Source organism: Aquarana catesbeiana, linkage group LG13, assembly GCF_042186555.1.
Source record: "Aquarana catesbeiana isolate 2022-GZ linkage group LG13, ASM4218655v1, whole genome shotgun sequence".
In the NCBI taxonomy this organism is placed as follows: domain Eukaryota; kingdom Metazoa; phylum Chordata; class Amphibia; order Anura; family Ranidae; genus Aquarana; species Aquarana catesbeiana.
This window is the reverse complement of record NC_133336.1, coordinates 231,252,838-231,273,368: the sequence shown is the minus strand read 5'-3', so window position 1 is coordinate 231,273,368 and position 20,531 is coordinate 231,252,838. Positions and strand designations below refer to the sequence as shown.

The following is a 20,531-nucleotide window of genomic DNA, read 5'->3' as shown; positions in this document are numbered from 1 at the left end:
GCTATCAGACCTTTGGTGGTATTTGTTCTAATAATTTTATTAAGGAGTGGTGCGTTGCACCATTCCAGTGTGAGATTTCTAAACTGACTATCAAGGGCGTGCCTGATCTGCAGGTAAGTATAGAATGTTTTATTTGGGATACCGTATTCTCGCCTCAACTCAGCAAAAGATTTCAAGGTGTTGGCTTCATATAGCTGGGTCAACCTACATAATCCCTGGCGCGCCCATATCAAATTTTTTTCCAATGTTAACAGCTCTTTCAAGCATTTATTATGCCATATGGGTGAGAATTCTGAAGGTCCCCTGTAACCCATGATTCTCTTAGCAGACTGCCGAACCTTGGAAACTAATTTGTATGTTGGGGGCCCATCCTGAAATGAACCAGCCTCTAGCGCTTCCGCCAGAGAATTATGTGGGCTATCCTGCATCATAAGTTTCCCATTAGTATTCGACATACTTTGGGATTCACAACCTCCTAAATGTTGCAATTGCGCCGCCAAGTAATAACCATATGGATGAGGTATTGCCATTCCCCCTTCCCTGAAGGGGCGCTGGAGCGTTTGCAACCCAATCCTTGCCATCCCCTTCTTCCATATTAATTCTCTAAATAAGGTGTTTATTTTTAGAAACCAGTTCTTCCCGATCCAGACTGGGGAATTATGGAGCACGTACAATAGTTGTGGCATCCATATCATCTTGATCAAGTTAACTCTGCCTGCCAGGGATAGCAGGAGTTGACGCCAAATATTGCTTTTTCTTTTAAATCTTTCCAGCAGGGGGACTAAATTATCTCAGATAAATTGGGCAGGATCGCTAGATATGACTATACCCAGGTAGCGCATCTTCTCCGTTACCCTCAACCTCGATATACCCCCCCTATGAGTGCTGCACGTTGAGTCTATCAGGAGCAGTGTTGACTTTTCCCAATTCACTATTAAACCCGATGATCTCCCAAACCTCTCCACCAGCTGTATTGCATTTTCAAGGGATGGCCCCATATCCCCCAGGAAGAGTAGCACATCATCGGCGTATAGCGCCGCTCTTTCTAACCTGTTTCTCCCTCCAAATCCCCGTATACCGGGCAAACTTCTTATTACCTCTGCCAGTGGCTCCATCGCTAAAGCGAATAACAATGGTGAGAGCGGGCATCCCTGCCTCATCCCCCTCTCGAGAGAGAGCCACTCCGTATATTCGTTGTTAATCTTTAATCTAGCTCTTGGGTGGGAATATAGGGTTTTCACCCACTTAATAAATTTTGGGCCGAACCCAAAGCTCCCCAACACCCACCAAAGATACCCCCATTCCAGGCTATCAAATGCCTTGGCAATGTCCAAGGCAAGAATCGCTCTGGAACCCTTGATACTTGACGGAAGCTGGAGGTTCAGGTATGCCCTTCTGATGTTAAAACTGGTAGATCTATTTGGGATAAACCCTGACTGGTCTGAGTGTACCAGATCTAAGATGCATTTATTTAGCCTAGTAGCCATTACCTTTGCCAGAATTTTTAAATCAGAGCATAGCAATGAGATTGGTCTGTATGAAGCTGCTTCAAGGTGATCTTTCCCCTCTTTCTGAATCAGAACTATGTTAGTCTCTGCCATCGAGGAGGGCAACCTACCCTCTGTGACCGCCCAGTTCAATGTTTTCAAAAGTTCTGGAAGTAGCACCTCCCCATAATATTTATAAATTTCCACAGGCAATTCGTCAGGCCTCGGGGATTTCTGATTAGGCATACCTGCTACTGCTTGCTGTAATTCTTCAAGGGTTATGGGAGAGTCCAGGCCAGTCCTTTCCTCTTCAGAAAGAGATGGCAGGTTGGCGCCCTCTAAGAGGCTCTCTTTTTCGCTCAGTTCTAATTGTTGGTGTGATTTATATAGGTTACTGTAATATTGGAAGAATGTCTTATTAACCTTCGAGGGAACAGACGAGATTTCCCCGCTGGAGGTCCGAATCGCAGGTATCGTTGAGGAGGGGGAATTAGTCTCAGCTAATAATGCCAGCATACGACCCACTCTTTCCCCCTCTCCAAAGCACCTCTGTCTCTGGAATAGTCTCTTGTTTTCAGCGTTTTTTTGTCCATTTTGTACTCCTGCTGCTTTTTTACCCAGAGCTCCTGCTTTCCTGGACTTGGATCTTCCACGTATTGCCTTTCCAATTCCAGCACCTCCTTTCTAATCCGTTCCCCCTTTTCTCTCGATTGTTTCTTAACCCATGTTATTCGCTGTAATAAAATGCCCCTAAGAAACGCTTTCAGGGAATCCCAGACCACCCCCTCCGATGCAGACCCTGAGTTATTTACAACAAACTCTTTTAATTTCTCCGATATGTCTTTCGTTTTTCCTATTATCTCCAACCATGTTGGGTTAAGTGCCCATAATCTCTGAATATTTCTAGCATGAGTATTTAGCGTCAGCATCAGAGGCGAGTGGTCCGATACCCCTCTTGGTCTATACTCTATTTTGCCCAGCAGGGTTGGCACCTCTCTATTACCTATAGCCAGGTCTATGCGGGAGAGAGTGCGGTGCGACCCCGAGAAGCAAGAATATTGCCGCTCCTCTGGGTTACGGGTTCTCCAAAGGTCACACCACCCGATCTCCTCAAGTAACTGAGTGAGCCATCCCTCAGACGCCTTTTCCCCCCTACCCCCTGGGGGAAACCTGTCCAACTTACTGTTAAGAACCGCATTAAAGTCGCCCACCACTATGAGCGGGGTATCATTTTTATCCTCCACGTATTCTAGCAGACAATACAAAATCTCCATCTTAAAAGGAGGAGGAATATACAAATTAGCTATGATAAAAGATTTACCCTCTACCATACAGTGTAGAAAGACATAACAATCCCAGTGTATCGATCTTAACATCCCTACAGGAGAACGCCAGACCCTTTTTGACCAATATGCACACTCCTCTCGAGTAGGAGGTGTACACTGAGTGGAATTGAGCTTGGAATTTTTTATTCCGAATTAATAATTTGGACTCATTGGTCAGGTGTGTCTCCTGTAAACACAACAGATCCATGCCATGGGATTCCAACTCTGAAAATACGGTGACTTTTTTAATGGGGTCGCCCATGCCCCTAATGTTCCATGAGGTTATTCCTACCATTCTAAACCATTTTTATTATAAAAGAAAAGAAAAGGTGAAGAAAATAAATACAAAATACAAATATACAACCCTTGCAGGAGAAGAGCAGGAATGTAGAAATCTGTCTCCTATGAGTGGGGGCGCTGACCGCCCCACTGCTCAGGCCCACCTGTATAAAATACCTATCTATTAGCTTAACCTCCAGTGCCCTAATCCACACTATTATTATAAAGAAGTGAAAACTCATACACACAATTACCTGGCCCTCTATGTCTACCGGATTTACTTTTAAAAATGTTAAATGTGAGTAAGTGTTTCAAAAATCTATGTGTCTTTTTTATCTTTTCCCTCTGCAGCTTCTGTGCTGGTGTAATACAACCCTTTAGTGTGATTTGAAATTTGTACACTCCTTTACCCTTGTGCATCCCCACCCCCCTCCCCCCTGCCTATCTTGGCCTACCCTGAGAGCATATCTTGTGACCTTTCTAGCCCTATCAACCAACTCAATCCAACACCCCTTCACCCAAGCAAGGGTAAAAAAAAAGACTTTCCCTTGCTTGACCTTCCCTGCCCCCCCAACTACCCTCCCCCCTTAACCATAGTCACATATTGTGATATAAACAAAAAGGCAACCATCCCCCAACATTTATAAGCTCTCATTGGGAACTATCCCCAGTACAACAACCAACCCCTCTCCCCCTCCAATCCCCGCTGCAAAAAAAAAAAAAAAAGGGGGGCGTGACCGGATGTGGAGGTGAACGGAGGTGTGTGAGCTCTCTCCTTGCTCCATCTCCCCGCTGCCATTCCTGATGGATTGATCCAGTTTTGAATATACTGTTGCCCCTGTTGTTTGGCCTCCTCCCTCCCTTCGTCCTAGCTGCCCTAGCTGCTCTACCGTCCCTACAGCTTATATTGGTTGTGTATCGACCGGCTGATTTTGGCAGGGTGCGTGGAGGAACTCGGCAGCGGCGGCGTCTAGCCTCTCAGCTGGAAGGCGAAGGCGTCACAGACTGTTTACACCAGGCTCTGCTGGTTACTCGGCAACGATTTCCGCTCTCGCGAGAGTTGAGAGCCCTATGGGAACCAGAGAAGTGTGGAGAGCGGCGTCTAGCTTAATCGGTACACCCCGAGGAAACTGAAGGAAGCAGGAAAGGAACGGAAGGAAGAAAGAAAGGTAAAGATAATTATACAGGATTACAGGCTCACAGGGGGTCCCAGTGGATGTGACTGTTTGCGCTGGACGCCGGTCCCGCTCCTGGGAAGATTCCAAGGTAATAGCAGTTGGACTACCTTTCTTTGTAATAACGCTGTATTTTGCTGGGGAATTGCTGTCATTCATCAGTGCACATGGTGGAGTGGGTTACTCCTAGTGTCTAAATAGCACCCTAGCCTAGTAAGGAACAGAGGAATAAAGGAACTTTTCTTTTCTCAGGCACTTTTTCTTTTTGGTTTTCTGGGGTTGCTAATATATAACTCGGTATATCTATAGAAATGACCAGGAAAAAGGGGGAGGAATAGCCCCAGCACCCCCAGGAGAGCTCCCTTGCTCAGGCCACCCGGTCATCTAAGGACAAGGGGAACCCAGCAGCATCCGCATTCGCATCGGCAGCGTCGGCTAAATTGGAGAAGTATGCCCATACTCCCTTGCACTCTCCAGTTAAGGGCAACCAGCAGCCCCATGAGAAATCCCTGACGGGAGGCGCGGGGGATAGAAGAAGCATAAGTAAAGTTACTTCAACTTCATTAGCAACTATAAAAACTGCGAACAAAAAAAGTCCTGAGAGGGACCCCCTAGTCAAAATGCCTGAAGTCAATCCTGATACCGGGGTACCTAGTAAGCATGAACCCACACTGAAAGAGGTGCTGAGTGCAGTTAATGCTTGCAGGGGGTCACTGAGTGATCTATGTGACCAGCTAAGAGGCCTTAAGGAAGAGCTGCGTTCTATGAGCCAAGAATTACAAAAGGTTGTGGAAAGGACTTCCATTTTGGAGGAGAAACTAAGTCAGGTAGAGGATACTCTACTCCCAATGAGGAAAGAGTTTAAACTGATGCAGACCCAGTTGGATACTTATAAATTCAAAATGGATGAAATGGAAAATTGTATGCGCAGAAAGAACGTGAGGGTTCTAGGCCTCCCAGAGGGAAGCGAGGGCTCCTGTCCTGAAGTATTTCTGAAAAGATGGCTCAGGGAGGTTTTTGGGGCTGAGACATTTTTGCATTTTTTTCGCGATTGAGAGGGCACATAGAGTGCCCACCAGGCTTATCTCATCAGGTACCCGCCCCAGACCGCTGATTATGAAGATGTTTAGCTACAAAGACAAGGTGATATTAATGCAAAAATCCAGAGAAAAGGGGGACATTTTTTACAACGGTGCTAGGATTTCAATTTATCCAGACTACTCCCCGGACTTGCAGAAGAAAAGGACAGGATATGATGAAATTAAGCGTAGCCTGCGTACTATGAAAATAACATACGCACTGTTGTACCCGGCGCACCTGCGTATAGATGCCTTGGGAGAGACACAATTTTTTGATTCAGCTAACAGGGCCACAAAATGGCTGGAAGAAAATAAAAGGAACTTTTAGAGCTGGAGTATTAACAGTTGAAAGGGAAGAGGAACCGTCAGAATTTTTACTGGCAGCCAGTACAAAACAGGCAATTTTCTCCTGTCAGTAAATGCCAGTAAAAGGAAAAAGTTGCCAGTAAAAAATATGGCTGTGATGTTCGACCCGGTCCAGAGCCGGCCGAGACCATCCAAGTGTTCAGGCAGTTCTGGTGGAGGCGGTGCCCGAGCATGTCGTGTGATGTCATGGTGCAAGGGTGCCAAGCAGAGCGGCCAGAGCCTCGTGTGTGGGTCTGCAGGAAAAGAGCAGGGCAGGTCAGGAGTGGGACTGTCAGTGCTTTTTAGACTGGAGTGGACTGAAGGGACCACCTAGCTTGGAGATAAACTGTCACTGTGACTCAGGAGGGGGACATGTCGTGCCAGTGAGAAGACAGCATCATCTGTGCTGTTGCACACTTCTGTCATTGTTACCGTGAGAGTCAACTTCATGTGTGTGTGTGCCTTCCTATTCTAATTTCTTGCCCTCCTGAGTCCTGTCCCTGAGCTACTTACTTACTATATATCGAAAATAAAATAAGAAATACGTTTTTTGCCCTAATATCCACCTTGAATCACATTTCTAATTGCATATTGTACTTGTTTGTAGCCTAAATACTAAAATTTGCACTTAAAACTGTAATTTTGTAATTTTTGGAAATGCCAGTAAAACATTCTGTGCCAGGAAATGTTGGGTGTTGTGCCAGTAAATTTCAATCTGGTAGGTTGGCAACAGTGGAGTAGACAAAACTCATACTACATTTTAGGGTGGACACTGCTGCCCTTTTAGCCGGGATTGGGGGTCTAGCTGTATCATACAGTAGTAAGGACCTTGTTTGCAGCCCAGTGTTGTTACTTTGGCAAGGTTTGGCTTCCATTAATACCTCACTGTATAGTTCACTCAGGTGACACCATTCAGGCACTCCTTTGGAATAGACGTACTGATAAGAATTGTAAACTCAGGTAAAACCCTACAGGCAATCCTTTGTCTAGATAAGAATAGAAATAGGTGCTTTTTTGGGGCAGATGTACCAATATGAATTGTAAACTGAGGTTATAACCGACAGGCAATCCTTTGGGGGTAGAGATACCAATAAAAAATGTAAACCCAAGTTACAACCTACAGGCAGATGGACTGATGCGAATAGAAACAGGTCCTCCTTTGGGGTAGTTGGACAGATAAGAATGGTAAACTTAGGTTTCAATCTACAGGAACTCCTCTGTGGTAGATGTACTGATAGAAATAGAAACAAGCATCCTTTTCGGGGAGATATACCAATAAAAGTAATAAACACTCTATAGTATTCCCTTTCATTCCTCTACCGGCTGTTACATAAAAGGTTTTCTATAAGGGTGAGGGTTGGAGGAGCTGGGCCAGCATAGACAGTAACTGATGCTCCCAGTAGTCACATGTTTTGCCAAATTCAAAGGCATGCCACAAGCGAATAAAACATCTTTTATGGAAAGGAAATACACTGCAAGTACACTTCTAAAATATTTGATTTGTCTGTGTTGTACCTGCAATTTTCTGAGTTAGTGACAGGTTCTCTTTAATTTTACATGTTTTATTGAACAATGTCTTTTGTGTAATGCCGTGGATGAGTAAATTCAAGAGACTGGCCCTGGGAAAAAAATATTTCCACCACCTTTTCTATTTACCAGTGGCGGCCCGTCCATATGGGGCACAGGGGTGCCGCCCCAATAATACATGTGCCCGGCCCCTAATCTACATGCAGGGTGCCAGACGCATGGATTCCAATTGTTTTTTTTTTTCTTTTTTTTTTAAGAAGCACATGATTAGAGCCTGAAGCTCTAATTGGCTTCAAAAAGGGTGGGCTCGGGGAGCAGGGCAATGCGCACCCAGTTGTGTGACAATAACAAATTAATATTCGCCATTGTCTTCCTGATTCCTCCCGGCCAGTCAGAAAGATGGTCCTGAGACCCGATTGGCTGAGAGGAAAGTCATCGTATTGGTCACCGAGGAGGAGGAGGAGACGCAGGGCGAAGCTGCCACCCGCCACCCAGAGGAAGTGCTGCCCTTGTCCTAGATGGGGTAAGTGCGGGGCTGGTGACCCACTGATGGGGGTGTGTGGGTGATCTGATAGATGCTGCAGTGATCCATAACTGGGCCAGGGTCTGCGCCTCTCTTAGTACCCCAGGACACTCATCTTAGATGTTACCCTTTCTTTGACTAAACCTCTGTCAGATCTGAAGGCCAACAAGGAGTTTTGGATAGTTTGCCGCCACCCCAAAAAAAATTAGCACCAGCCGCCACTGCTATTTACTTCACTGTACTGATCTGCACATTAAAGCTGAACTCCGGGCAAACAGATCAATACACAGATGGAATACATACTGTATATTGAAGCTGTGTTTCCTGCCAAAGGATTTGTATTTTTGTCCATCCAGTATTGAGATTTGTACTGCTCATTTTTTACTGTCATTTTAGAACATCAGCAAATATTGTAAAACATAAGCAACTTATCTTGATCTCATCTTAGACTTGCTCATGAACTTCACTGTATTTCCTTCCTATTAAACAACCCTAAATGTGTGAGCTCCGTGACTACTTCTGCTTTGTCCGTGGCTCGTCATATTTGTTATTTTTTTTTTTAGTTCAGTTTTTATTCTTTTATTTTTTTCAGATGTCTAGCATTGAATAATATTGAGTTCTAGCTGATAGTTCCGTATTATTTTTTAATTCAACCATCGTGTATCTCAAATTCATGAATTTTATTGAGGTTGGCGGTTCTTCCTCTTCTCTACCACTTATTGTGAAAGTAGATAAAACACACATCAGCAGCTAAGTGATGATGCAAAGGTTTAACCCTGCTCTTCCAGAGCCGTTTTTGTGCTTTTTGCACAAATTAAGAAAATTATTTTAGCTCTAAAGATTACTTAAAACTCCAAAAACATTATATATTTTCTGACAGTGGACACCCTGGAGAAAAACACGGTGGTACGTCCAATTGTCTATGGTTTATCAAATGCAAAATTTCAGTAAAAAAATATGCTAAAGTTAATTTTCAAGCACACAAACACAATATATTACCCATTTTTTTGTAATGTATAAAAGATAAGGTTGGGTCAAGTAAATAGATACTTAACACGTCAAGCCCCAAAATTGTGTGTGTATCTGTGAAACAGCAACAGACTTTGGTTCCCTAAATTTTCCATAGGCGACTTGAAAGGCCTCTACAGGTCATCATTTTAGAGTTAGGCCAGTTTCACCCTTCTGCGGTTTGGCCACAGTGTTGGTGTACTCATGGTTCTCATGTGGTTAACCCAACCTTCTCATAGACTTTCTAATAAGTTGCTCATTTTTGGTAAATTTTGTGAAAGTCCTCCAAAGAAGTAGCATGCAGGACTTTTGGTGTGCTTTCAGAAAAATCCTAAAGATAGGTAATAGCTATCTAGATAGAGATAGATTGTAGATAATTCTAAGCATATATTATAAATCAGTGTATTTATTTACAGCCAAAACATCATTAACAAAAGTTTATAAAGCGCCACCCCTGTAAAGGCTGTTGGAAGATGACTGTCCCCAAAGGTAGCCCTGACCTTGCAAGCCTTCCAACGCCTCTGGCACCCTGGGTTCTGACATGATTCAAAGAGAGAATACACTTGCAAAAGACACAAGAGAAACAATAGAAATGGCAAATGGGTATTTTACTATATGTTCTTGAGTCAGCAAAGGAAAGAAGAATGTAAATGTAAATATTCCTCAAGCTGCAAATTTTAGCATTAAACAAAATTGCAGAGAATATACAATGAAATGGCAGTAAATCAGGCAGTATTGACCAACAGGTCCTTGGAGAACCTATGACCCCAGGTATAAGAGTGAGAAGAAAGACTTTTTGTCAAGCAGCTCTCTCTAAACTCTGATGCCACAAGCCAAATGAAATAGTAGGTACAATATATGACAACACAATATCTGAAAAGTACAATAAGCAAAACCTGAATAAGAGCTCCCCTTCAACATGAGCAGGTGTTGTAAGCTGAGTCCTTTGGGGGGGGCCTTGATGTAATATGTCCAAGATCTTCAGCTGGCTATGTAGGAGCCCAAGATGTTGTTGTACAATGGCAACCAGCAACGTGGATTTAACAAGCAAGGTATCTCTCAGAGAAAGCCTTGGGTGTAAGAAGGAAAGGGTAAAGGTGTCTGCATGCAGTGTCTCTGAATATAATGTTAATGGTGGGCTTCTGTACGCTCACCACTCCTGGAGATATCAAAGCTCTTGGGTGGAGGATGACCAGAACAGGCTCTTGTAGGACCTGCAGTCAGATGAGAGATCCCAAACTTGTCACACGACAACCCAGGGATTCAGCAGTGTCTGCATCGGTATAGATGAAAGTGGCCCCCGGATAGCCACACTACCGATGGTAACAGGGTAGCTGGGGGTCTAGCTCCAGGAATAAGGCTCACTCATAGAAAGTGCTCCATGCCATCCAGGCCGTGGCGCCCACTCGCATCCACCAGAGTGGAATGGACCCTGCTCTGCAGCTGTAGGCCGGGGTCCCAAGAGAGCGAGCCCCTGCCCAGGTCTCTAAAATTCCCACAAAATCCAAATCCTCCTTGTACAACAGTATATCTGGTTCACCCATCTTGTCCGCCAGGCTCCTGGCATTGGTGAACATGCCACGTAGTTTAGACCGGTAGCATACTATCCTCTTATTTGGTGTTCCGAGATTGCAACCTGGACTTGTTATTATACTCACCTTGGGTTTATGTGCTTTAGTCAATCTACCACTAATGCCCCCAATACTACCCTCTGGAATATGTTCCGTGCTGACTATCTCTACCTCTGGCCCCCTCCCCCGTCGCCTAGTTTAAAAACCCCGCTAACTTTTTGGCCATCTTTACTCCCAGCTGATCTGCACCCTCCTCATTTAGGTGCAGTCTGTCCCTTCTATAGTACTGGTGATCGACTGAGAAGTCGGCCCAGTCCTCCAGGAACCCAAACCCCTCCTTACTACACCAGCTCTTCAGCTACTTGTTTACTTCCCTAATCTCCCTCTGCCTTTCTGGTGTGACTCGATGTACCGGTAGTATTCCTGAGAATACTACCTTGGAGGTCCTTTTCCTCAATTTGGCTCCTAAGTTTCTAAAATCGCACTTCATGTGCCTCTGACTTTGTCATTGGTGCCGATGTGCACCATGACAGCCGGGTCTTCCCAGCCCCTCCCAGTAATCTGTACACCAGATTCATGATGTGCCGAACCCGAACGCCCAGTGGACAACATACAGTTCAGCACTTCAGGTCTTTGTTACAGATTGCCCTCTCTGTCCTTCTAAGAATTGAGTCCCCTACCACCATGTTCTGATAGAAATAGAAACAAGCATACTTTTCAGGGAGATATATAAAAATAATAAAACACTATAGTATTCCCTTTCATTCCTCTTCCAGCTTTTACATAAAAGGTTTTTTATAAGGGTTGGAGGAGCTGGGCCAGCATAGACAGTAACTGATGCTCCTAGTAGTCACATGTTTTACCAAAGTCCAAGGCATGCCACAAGCGAATAAAACACCTTTTATGGAAAGGAAATATACTGCAAGTACACTTCTAAAATATTTGATTTGTCTGTGCTTTACCTGCAATTTTCTGAGTTAGTGACAGGGCCTCTTTAATGTTACATGTTTTATTGAACAATGTCTTTTGTGTAATGCCGTGGATGAGTAAAATTCAAGAGACTGGCCCTGGGAAGAAATTAATTCCACCACCTTTTCTATTTGCCAGTGGTGGCCCGTCCATATGGGGCACAGGGGTGCCGCCCCCTTAATACATGTTCCCGGCCCCTAATCTACATGCAGGGTGCTGGACGCTTGGATTCCAATTGGGTTTATTTTTTTATTTTTAAGAAGCACATGATTAGAGCCTGAGGCTCTAATTGGCTTCAAAAAGGGTGGGCTCGGTGTGCAGGGCAATTCGCCCTGAGCCCACCCAGTTGTGTGACAATAGCAAATTAATATTCGCCATTGTCTTCCTCATTCCTCCAGGCCAATCAGGAAGCTGGTCCTGAGACTCGATTGGCTGAGAGGGAAGTGATCGTATTGGTCACCGAGGAGGAGGAGACGCTGGGTGAAGCTGCCGCCCGCCACCCAGAGGAAGTGCTGCCCTTGTCCTAGATGGGGTAAGTTTGGGGCTGGTGACCCACCGATGGGGGGGTGTGGGTGATCTGATAGATGCTGCAGTATGCCATAACTGGGGCAGGGTCTGCGCCCCTCTCAGTACCCCAGGACACTCAGCTTAGATGTTACCCTTTCTTTGACTAAACCTCTGTCAGATCTGAAGGCCAACAAGGAGTTTTGGATAGTTTGCCGCCACCACAAAAAAATTAGCACCAGCCGCCACTGCTATATACCTCACTGTACTGATCTGCACAATAAAGCTGAACTCTGGGCAAACAGCTCAATACACAGATGGGATACATACTGTATATGGGAGCTGTTTTTCCTAGTAAAAGGATTTGTATTTTTGTCCATCCAGTATTGAGATTTGTACTGCTCATTTTTTACTGTCATTTTTAGAACATCAGCAAATACTGTAAAACATAAGCAACTTATCTTGATCTCATCTTAGACTTGCTCACAAACATTACTTTATTTCCTTCCTATTAAACAACCCTAAATGTGTGAGCTCCGTGACTACTTCTGCTTTGTCCGTGGCTCATCATATTTGGTGATTTTAGTTCAGTTTTTATTCTTTTACTTTTTATTTTTTTCAGATGTCTAGCATTGAATAATATTGAGTTCTAGCTGATAGTTTCTTATTATTTTTTAATTCAACCATCGTGTATCTCAAATTCATGAATTTCATTGAGGTTGGCGGATCTTCCTCTTCTCTACCGTTTATTGTGAAAGTAGATGAAACACACATCAGTGATGATGCAAAGGTTTAAACCCTGCTCTGCCAGAGAACCGTTTTTGTGCTTTTTGCACATATTTAAAAAATAAGTTTAGCTCTGAAGATTACTTAAAACTCTGAAAACATTATATATTTTCTGACAGTGGACACCCTGGAGAAAAACATGGTGATACTTCCAATTGTCTATGGTTTATCAAATGCAAAATTTCAGTAAAAAATAGCCTAAAGTTAATTTTCAAGCACGCAAACACAATATATTACCCATTTTTTGTAATATATAAAAGATAAGGTTGGGTCGAGAAAATAGATACTTAAAGCGTCAAGCCCCAAAATTGTGTGTGCATCTGTGAAACAGCAACAGACTTCGGTTCCCTAAATTTTCCATAGGCGATTTGAAAAGCCTCTACAGGTCATCAGTTTAGAGTTAGGCCAGTTTCACCCTACTGCACACGGTTCTCATGTGGTTAACCCATACCTTCTCATAGACTTTCTAATAAGTTGCTCATTTTTGGCAAATTTTCAGTAAGTCCACCAAAGAAGTAGCATGCAGGACTTTTGTGTGCTTTCAGAAAAATCCTAAAGATGGGCAATAGCTATCCAGATAGAGATTGTAGATAATTCTAAGCATATATTATAAATCAGTGCATTTAATTACAGGCAAAACATCATTAAGAAAAGTTTATGAAGCGCCAACCCTGTAAAGGCCGTTGGAAGATGACTGTCCCTAAAGGTAGCCCTGACTTTGTAAGCCTTCCAACGCCTCTGACACCCTGGGTTCTGACATGATTCAAAGAGAGAATGCACTTGCAAAAGACACAAGAGAAACAATAGAAATGGCAAATGGGTATTTTACTATATGTTCTTGAGTCAGCCAAGGAAAGAAGAATGTAAATGTAAATATTCCTCAAACTGCAAACTATAGCATTAAACAGAATTGCAGAGAATATACAATGAAATGGCAGAAAATCAGGCAGTAATGACCAACAGGTCCTTGAAGAACCTATGACCCCAGGTATAAGAGTGAGAAGAAAGTCTTTTTGTCAAGCAGCTCTCTCTAAACTCTAATGCCACAAGCCAAATGTATTATAAGGCACAATATATGACAACACAATATGTGAAAAGTGCAATAAGCGAAACCTGAATAAGAGTTCCCCTTTAACAAGAGCAGATGTTATAAGCTGAATCCTTTGGTGGGGGGAACCTTGATGTAAGGTGTCCAAGATCTACAGCTGGCTATGTAGGGACCCAAAATGTTGCTGTGAAATGGCAACCAGCAACGTGGATTTAACAAGCAAGGTATCTCTCAGGGAAAGCCTTGGGTGTAAGAAGGAAAGGGTAAAGGTGTCTGCATGCAGTGTCTCTGCATATAATGTTAATGGTGGGCTTCTGCACGCTCACCATTCCTGGAGATATCAAAGCTCTTGGGTGGAGGGCGACCAGAACAGGCTCTTGTAGGACCCGCAGTCAGATGAGAGATGCCCAACTCGTCACCCAACAACCCAGGGATTCAGCAGTGTCTGCGTTGGTATAGATGAAAGTGGCCCTGGACAGCCACACCACCGATGGTAACCGGGTAGCTGGGGGTTTACCTCCAGGAATAAGGCTCACTCATAGAAAGCGCTTTGTGCCGTCCAGGCCATGGCACCCGCTCACATGCACCGGAGTGGCCTGGACCCTGCTCTGCAGCTGTAGGCCAGGGTCCCAAGTGAGCGAGCCACTGCCGAGAATGTTCTATTTATCTCCTTACCCAGAATTCCTCCTCTCTCCAGCCAGCTGGAACTTGTAGTTTGCAGCAGTAACAGGTCCACTGAAATCCCATCCCTCCGGACTACATATCCCACAATCCTCTGCTTTCAGTAGTGTTCTCTCTCTCTCTCTCTCTCCAATCAGGTAATGATAACAGAATCCCCATGCTAGGCACTAGGGGGAACAAAGCTCGATGTAATCTTTGTTAAGGAATGTCCTATGATGGCAAAAGCGATATAGCCAGCACTTGGCTACTTTTAAAAAGCTCTGAATTTAAAGGGTGTTAATGTAATTATCTGACACAGCTTTGTTTAATATAATCTTTGATAGAGGTGTTTTTTTTTCTTCTGGATTGGTCAACTTCACAGGAACCACCAATATCATCTGTGGAAATGTGTAGAGTTTGGTATCTATTCCAGGTCTGGCATCCTTTCTTAGATATTTGCATTATTCACAGTAGCGTATGTAACAGTCAGATCATCCTGGAAATAATTAAAACAGATAATATAACTGGATTAGTGTTATAGGAATACTGCTATAATCTATCTATCTATCTATCTATCTATCTATCTATCTATCTATCTATCTATCTATCTATCTATCTATCTATCTATCTATCTATCTATCTATCTATCTATCTATCTATCTATCTATTACTTATCACAATTAGCCATTTCCCCTCCCCGGTGTCATGTGACTCGTTAGTGTTACAAGGTCTCAGATGTGAATGGGGAGCAGGTGTGTTAAATTTGGTGTTATCGCTCTCACTCTCTCATACTGGTCACTGGAAGTTCAACATGGCACCTCATGGCAAAGAACTCTCTGAGTATCTGAAAAAAAGAATTGTTGATCTTCATAAAGATGGCCTAGGCTATAAGAAGATTGCCAAGACCATAAAACTGAGCTGCAGCACGGTGGCCAAGACCATACAGTGGTTTAACAGGACAGGTTCCACTCAGAGGTTGTCTTTGGGAAATAGATGTATGAATGCTGCCAGCATTGCTGCAGAGGTTGAAGGGGTGGGGGGTCAGCCTGTCAGTGCTCAGACCATACGCCGCACACTGCATTAAATCGGTCTGCATGACTGTTGTCCCAGAAGGAAGCCTCTTCTAAAGATGATGCACAAGAAAGATCACAAACAGTTTGCTGAAGACAAGCAGACTAAGGACATGGAATGCTGGAACCATGTCCTGTGGTCTGATGAGACCAATGCAATTATTTGATTCAGATGGTGTGAAGCGTGTGTGGCAGCAACCAGGTGAGGAGTACAAAGACAAGTGTGTCTTGTCTACAGTCAAGCATGGTGGTAGGAATGTCATAGTCTGAGGATGCATGAGTGCTGCCGGCACTGGGGAGCTACAGTTCATTGAGGGAACCATGAATGCCAACATGTACTGTGACATACTGAAGCACAGCATGATCCCCTGCCTTCAGAGACTGGGCCGCAAGGCAATATTCCAACATAACGACCCCAAACACACCTCCAAGATGACCACTGCCTTGCTAAAGAAGCTGAGGGTAAAGGTGATGGACTGGCAAAGTATGTCTCCAGACCTAAATCCTATTGAGCAATTGTTGGGCATCCTCAAATGGAAGGTGGAGGAGCGGAAGGTCTCAATTTGAGCGCAAGCCCAATTTGGACATTTTCACTTAGGGGTGTACTCACTTTTGTTGCTAGGGGTTTAGACATTAATGGCTGTGTGTTGAGTTATTTTGAGGGGACAGGAAATGTACACTGTTATGGACCCGTACACACGATCGGAAATTCTGCCAGCAAAAGTCGGATGTGAGCTTTTGGTCGGAACTTCTGACCGTGTGTATGCTCCATCGTACTTTTGCTGACGGAATTCCCGCCAGCAAAAGATTGAGAGCAGGTTCTCTATTTTACAGTCGGAAAAAGTTCCTATCGGAAATTCCGATTGTCTGTAGCAATTCAGACGCGCACAATTCCTTTGCACGCTCGGAACAATTCGACGCATGCTCGAAAACATTGAACTTCATTTTCTCGGCTCGTCGTAGTGTTGTATGTCACAACGTTCTTGACGGTCGAAAGTTCAGAGAACGTTTGTGTGACCGTGTGTATGCAAGGCAAGCTTGAACAGAATTCCGACGGAAAAACCATCCAAGGTTTTTCTGACGGAAATTCCGATCGTTTGTACAGGGCATAATACAAGCTGAACACTCACTACTTTACATTGTAGCAAAGTGTAATTTCTTCAGTGTTGTCACATGAAAAGTTATAATCAAATATTTACAAAAATGTGAGGGCTGTACTCACTTATGTGAGATACTGTGTGTATGTATATATATATATGTATATGTATATGTATATATATATATATATATATATATATATATATATATATATATATATATATATATATATATGTATATATGTATATGTATATGTATATGTATATGTATATATATGTATATGTATATGTATATGTATATGTATATATATATATATTTATGGTTGGAGCCCTATGTCCGGTATGTACATGGATACCACTTACAGTAAAGATAGGACTTACCATCGGAAATAGACCTGAAAGTGTGGACTTACCATATGAAATGGACCTGAAAGTGTGCCTTGGTCTAATGGCCGGTATGCCAAAATAAGGGGGCATACCCTGGTTTAAGAAATGATTATTCTGTAAGAGAAATGAATGAAATGAATAGTTTGAGAAATGCTGTGAAATGGGGATGGGAGGGTGGGTATCGCGCACAGGAAACCGACAAGCACCACAGGTGAGCGGGCTGCTTAAGTACCCCCCCGGGCTCCTCCCATAAATTCAGGCCACCATACTGGCCTTCCTACTTATGGTTGGAGCCCTATGTCCGGTATGTACATGGATACCACTTACAGTAAAGATAGGACTTACCATCGGAAATAGACCTGAAAGTGTGGACTTACCATATGAAATGGACCTGAAAGTGTGCCTTGGTCTAATGGCCGGTATGCCAAAATAAGGGGGCAAAAACATTCAGGTAGGGTTATGATTTTATTGATTTTCAATTACTTATTGAGCCAATTTGGAGAATGCCTGTGCCATCTCTGTTTGTGGGTTAGGGATATACCGGGCGAAGCAGGCTGACTTCCACCTGCCCAGTCTTTTAATGATGTGGTCTGGAACTCCGTGGCGGGATGCCGCGGAGGCTGCTCCGATGCGAAAAGAGTGTCCTGAATATTGACTAGGGTTAAGATGAAGATTGCGGAGGAGTATTCTTATGTGTTCCACAAACTGAGAGGCGTTTAAGGGTTTAACTGGGAACGGTAGAAGGGGACTGCTGTCTGATTGTTCAGGCAGGAGTGACAGGAGCCGGTTGAGTACGGCGACTGGACACCAGCTGTTGTCGGTTTTGTAGAGGTGAATGTTCGCTCCTGAGCCCGTTTGCTGGGTTTTAGAGACCTCGAGGTGCAGGATGAAGTGGTCTTGGTATCTAAGTAAGTGTCGTCTGCATAGTACTGGGTCTGTGGATTTGTTAGAGGTGAATTCTCCAGGGCGCAAGAACCCATAGTACGCTAGATATATCGCTGCTTGTAAGACGATGCTGCGGAGCAGACCGAACGGCGAGGTAGCCAGCATAGTTGACATGTCCCTAAAGATGGGTCCCGTAATGGGCAAGCGCTTAGTGCTGACGACTGGTTGTTGTTTCTGAATTCCCCTTAGAACGGCTCGTATAGCGTGAGATGAGAATAGTGAAGGTTTCGTGGGGTCTTCAAGCGCCATAAAATGTTGAATGCCGGCTAGGTATAGCCGGATGGTGTTGTAGGATAAGGCCAGCTGCGTGTGGCAGTGTGCAGAGAAGGCCAGTACCTGCTTGATACCTGTTGGTCCTTTACGGCAGGACGTGAGGAATTTGTTAAAGGCCTTCCAAGCTGTCTGGTAGGCTTTAAGTGTGTTGTAGGAGAGGGAATGATTTATAAGTTGTGTAGCTCCGTGTAAATGTTGAACTAGTCCAGGGTCAGTTGTGACCAGACAGGGATAGGGGCCGACATCGGATCGGCATCGGGAACCTGCTCGAAAAAGGAGGAATAATTGAAACGTGACAGTGCGTCAGCTGCTGAGTTGTATCTGCCGGGAATAAATGTACAGTGTATATTGAACTGATGTTGTAAAGACAGTTGTACCAACCTGCGCAGGAAGGACATGACTGCTAGGGACTTGGACCTGCCTTTGTTGATGATGTCTGCCGTGGCCTGGTTGTCGGTGCTAAAGACTACAGTTTGTCCTGTCCAGTGGTGGCCCCAGAGTTGTGCGGCTGCCACTATGGGGTAAAGCTCAAAGAGGGCAGATGTTTGGGAAAAGCCGGGTATGATTAGTATCTGTTGAGGCCATGGTCCTGAAAACCAATGATGGCCAAAAATTGCCGCGAAACCTGTGGAGGCTGCGGCGTTCGTAACCACCTGGGGTGAATGGAGCGAAACTATAGGTATGAATAGAGATATGCCATTCCAGGCGGACAAGAATTCCTCCCACATGGATAGGTCCGCTATGGCTGCGGAGTCTAAATTCAAAATCTGATCAGGGTCTTGAGTTTCCGACAGAAATCTGAGTAGGCGTGATACAAATGTGCGGCCTTGTGGAATAATTCGCATAGCGAAGTTGAGCATACCCAGGAGGGACTGCAACTGTTTTTTGGTACAGTCCTTGGTGTGTGTAAACTCGTGAAGGACTGCCCTAATGCGTGTTAGTTTGTCGAGGGGGAGTCTGGCTTGCATTGCGCAGGTATCCAAGGTGACCCCGAGAAAAGTGATGCTATTTGCTGGGCCATCGACTTTGTGCTCAGCAATAGGAACATTGAGGTTTCCAAAAATTACCCTAAGTTTGTCGAGATCTCCTGGGGGCTTGCTGGGTGGTTCTATCAGTAGGAAGTCATCTAGATAATGGATGACTTCATGGCATTGACCCTTGTGTAATAGTATCCAACCGAGGGACTGGGCGAACGTGTCGAAGAGCCACGGGCTACTCTTCGAACCGAAGGTGAGCTTTGTAGCAAAATAATATGTTTCCTTCCACTTGATGCCATGCCAGCACCAAAGGGATGGGTGGATGGGCAGGAGCTTGAAGGCATCCGAGATGTCGGCTTTGGAGAGCCAGGCGCCTGTGCCTGCTTTGATGATCGCCTGTATTGCCATGTCCACGGAAGAATATTTTAGGGAAAACTCCTCAGAGGGGATCAGGGAATTGAGACTGGGTATGTGGGAAGAATGAGGCGCAGACAAGTCGTACACCAAACGCAATTTATTTGAAAACTTGCCCTTGACAAGCCCAATAGGGCTGACTCTCCATGTGTTGAAAGGGGGGCAACTGAAAGGGCCTATCACGTAACCTCGATCCACCTCTGCCTGTAAGAGCTGATCTATGGCTTGTTCGTCAATGGCTGCCGAACGAAGATTGGCACATTCGTGGGTAGTGTGGGGTAGTGAAATGAGGCCGGTGTGAAAGCCTGCTGTGAAGCCTTGGATAAGGAAGGTGGCCAGGGAAGGGGTGGGATGTGAAGTGAGATACCATCCTAACCATAAGAGGTTGATCCGGCTTAGTCACGCCTTCTTGTGTTGCTTGACTTCACACAAAATCCTGGGGTGTGCTCTATGACATAAGGTGCAGAGGTGAAGTAGACGGCACTGGCTGAAGTTGCAGGACCCCTGATTAAAGTTATTACAGATGGCTGCCCCTCCCACGGTTCGGACTGGGCGTCCGAGTTTGTCCACCTGAGGCGTTGGTTCAGGGATCGGCTGACCCTGTACTGAACCTGAGGTAGAGGGAAACTCGAAAGGCCGTCTGTTTGCCGTATTGGCGCACCAGGTGGCAGTGTGGGTGGAAGACTGGCAAATCGCACACAGAGGTGAGCGTAAGCCGGCAAAGTGGCGGCAGAAGAGCTCTGTGTCCATGAGACTCCAATCTGTCGTGATCTGGAACTGTATGAGTCTGGCCGCGGCCTTGGCTGAAAAGGAACGGTGGTAGTCGTAAAAGGCAAAACCACCGTACTTGTGGCCTAAGTCTACCACAGTATGGAGATATAAGTCCAGCTCTTCCAGCCTGCTAGGGGTGGCTGAGCACAGGACATCTCTGAGCATGCCAAAGGCCAGTGTAAACTCTGAGACTGTTAACTTGCGGTTCAATCTGGGGTCTTTAGATTTAAGGACCACTGATATGTCGCCCCAGGAGTAGGCTTTATTTTCTGCCAAATCATGCACGGAAATGAGGAGAGAGGCCAGGTTGA

General features: G+C 44.7%; 1 protein-coding gene across 1 annotated transcript in view; it reads right to left on the bottom strand.

The window, feature by feature from the left end:
- Window positions 1-13,384: 13,384 nt before the first annotated feature.
- Window positions 13,385-20,531, bottom strand: part of LOC141116705 (low affinity immunoglobulin gamma Fc region receptor II-c-like) — a 179,514-nt gene continuing 172,367 nt past the window's right edge. The window contains exon 10 of the mRNA XM_073609097.1: window positions 13,385-14,782. Within this exon, the coding sequence (XP_073465198.1) occupies window positions 14,735-14,782 (48 nt within the window). The 3' untranslated portion in view covers window positions 13,385-14,734. The remainder of the gene's footprint in view (window positions 14,783-20,531) is intronic.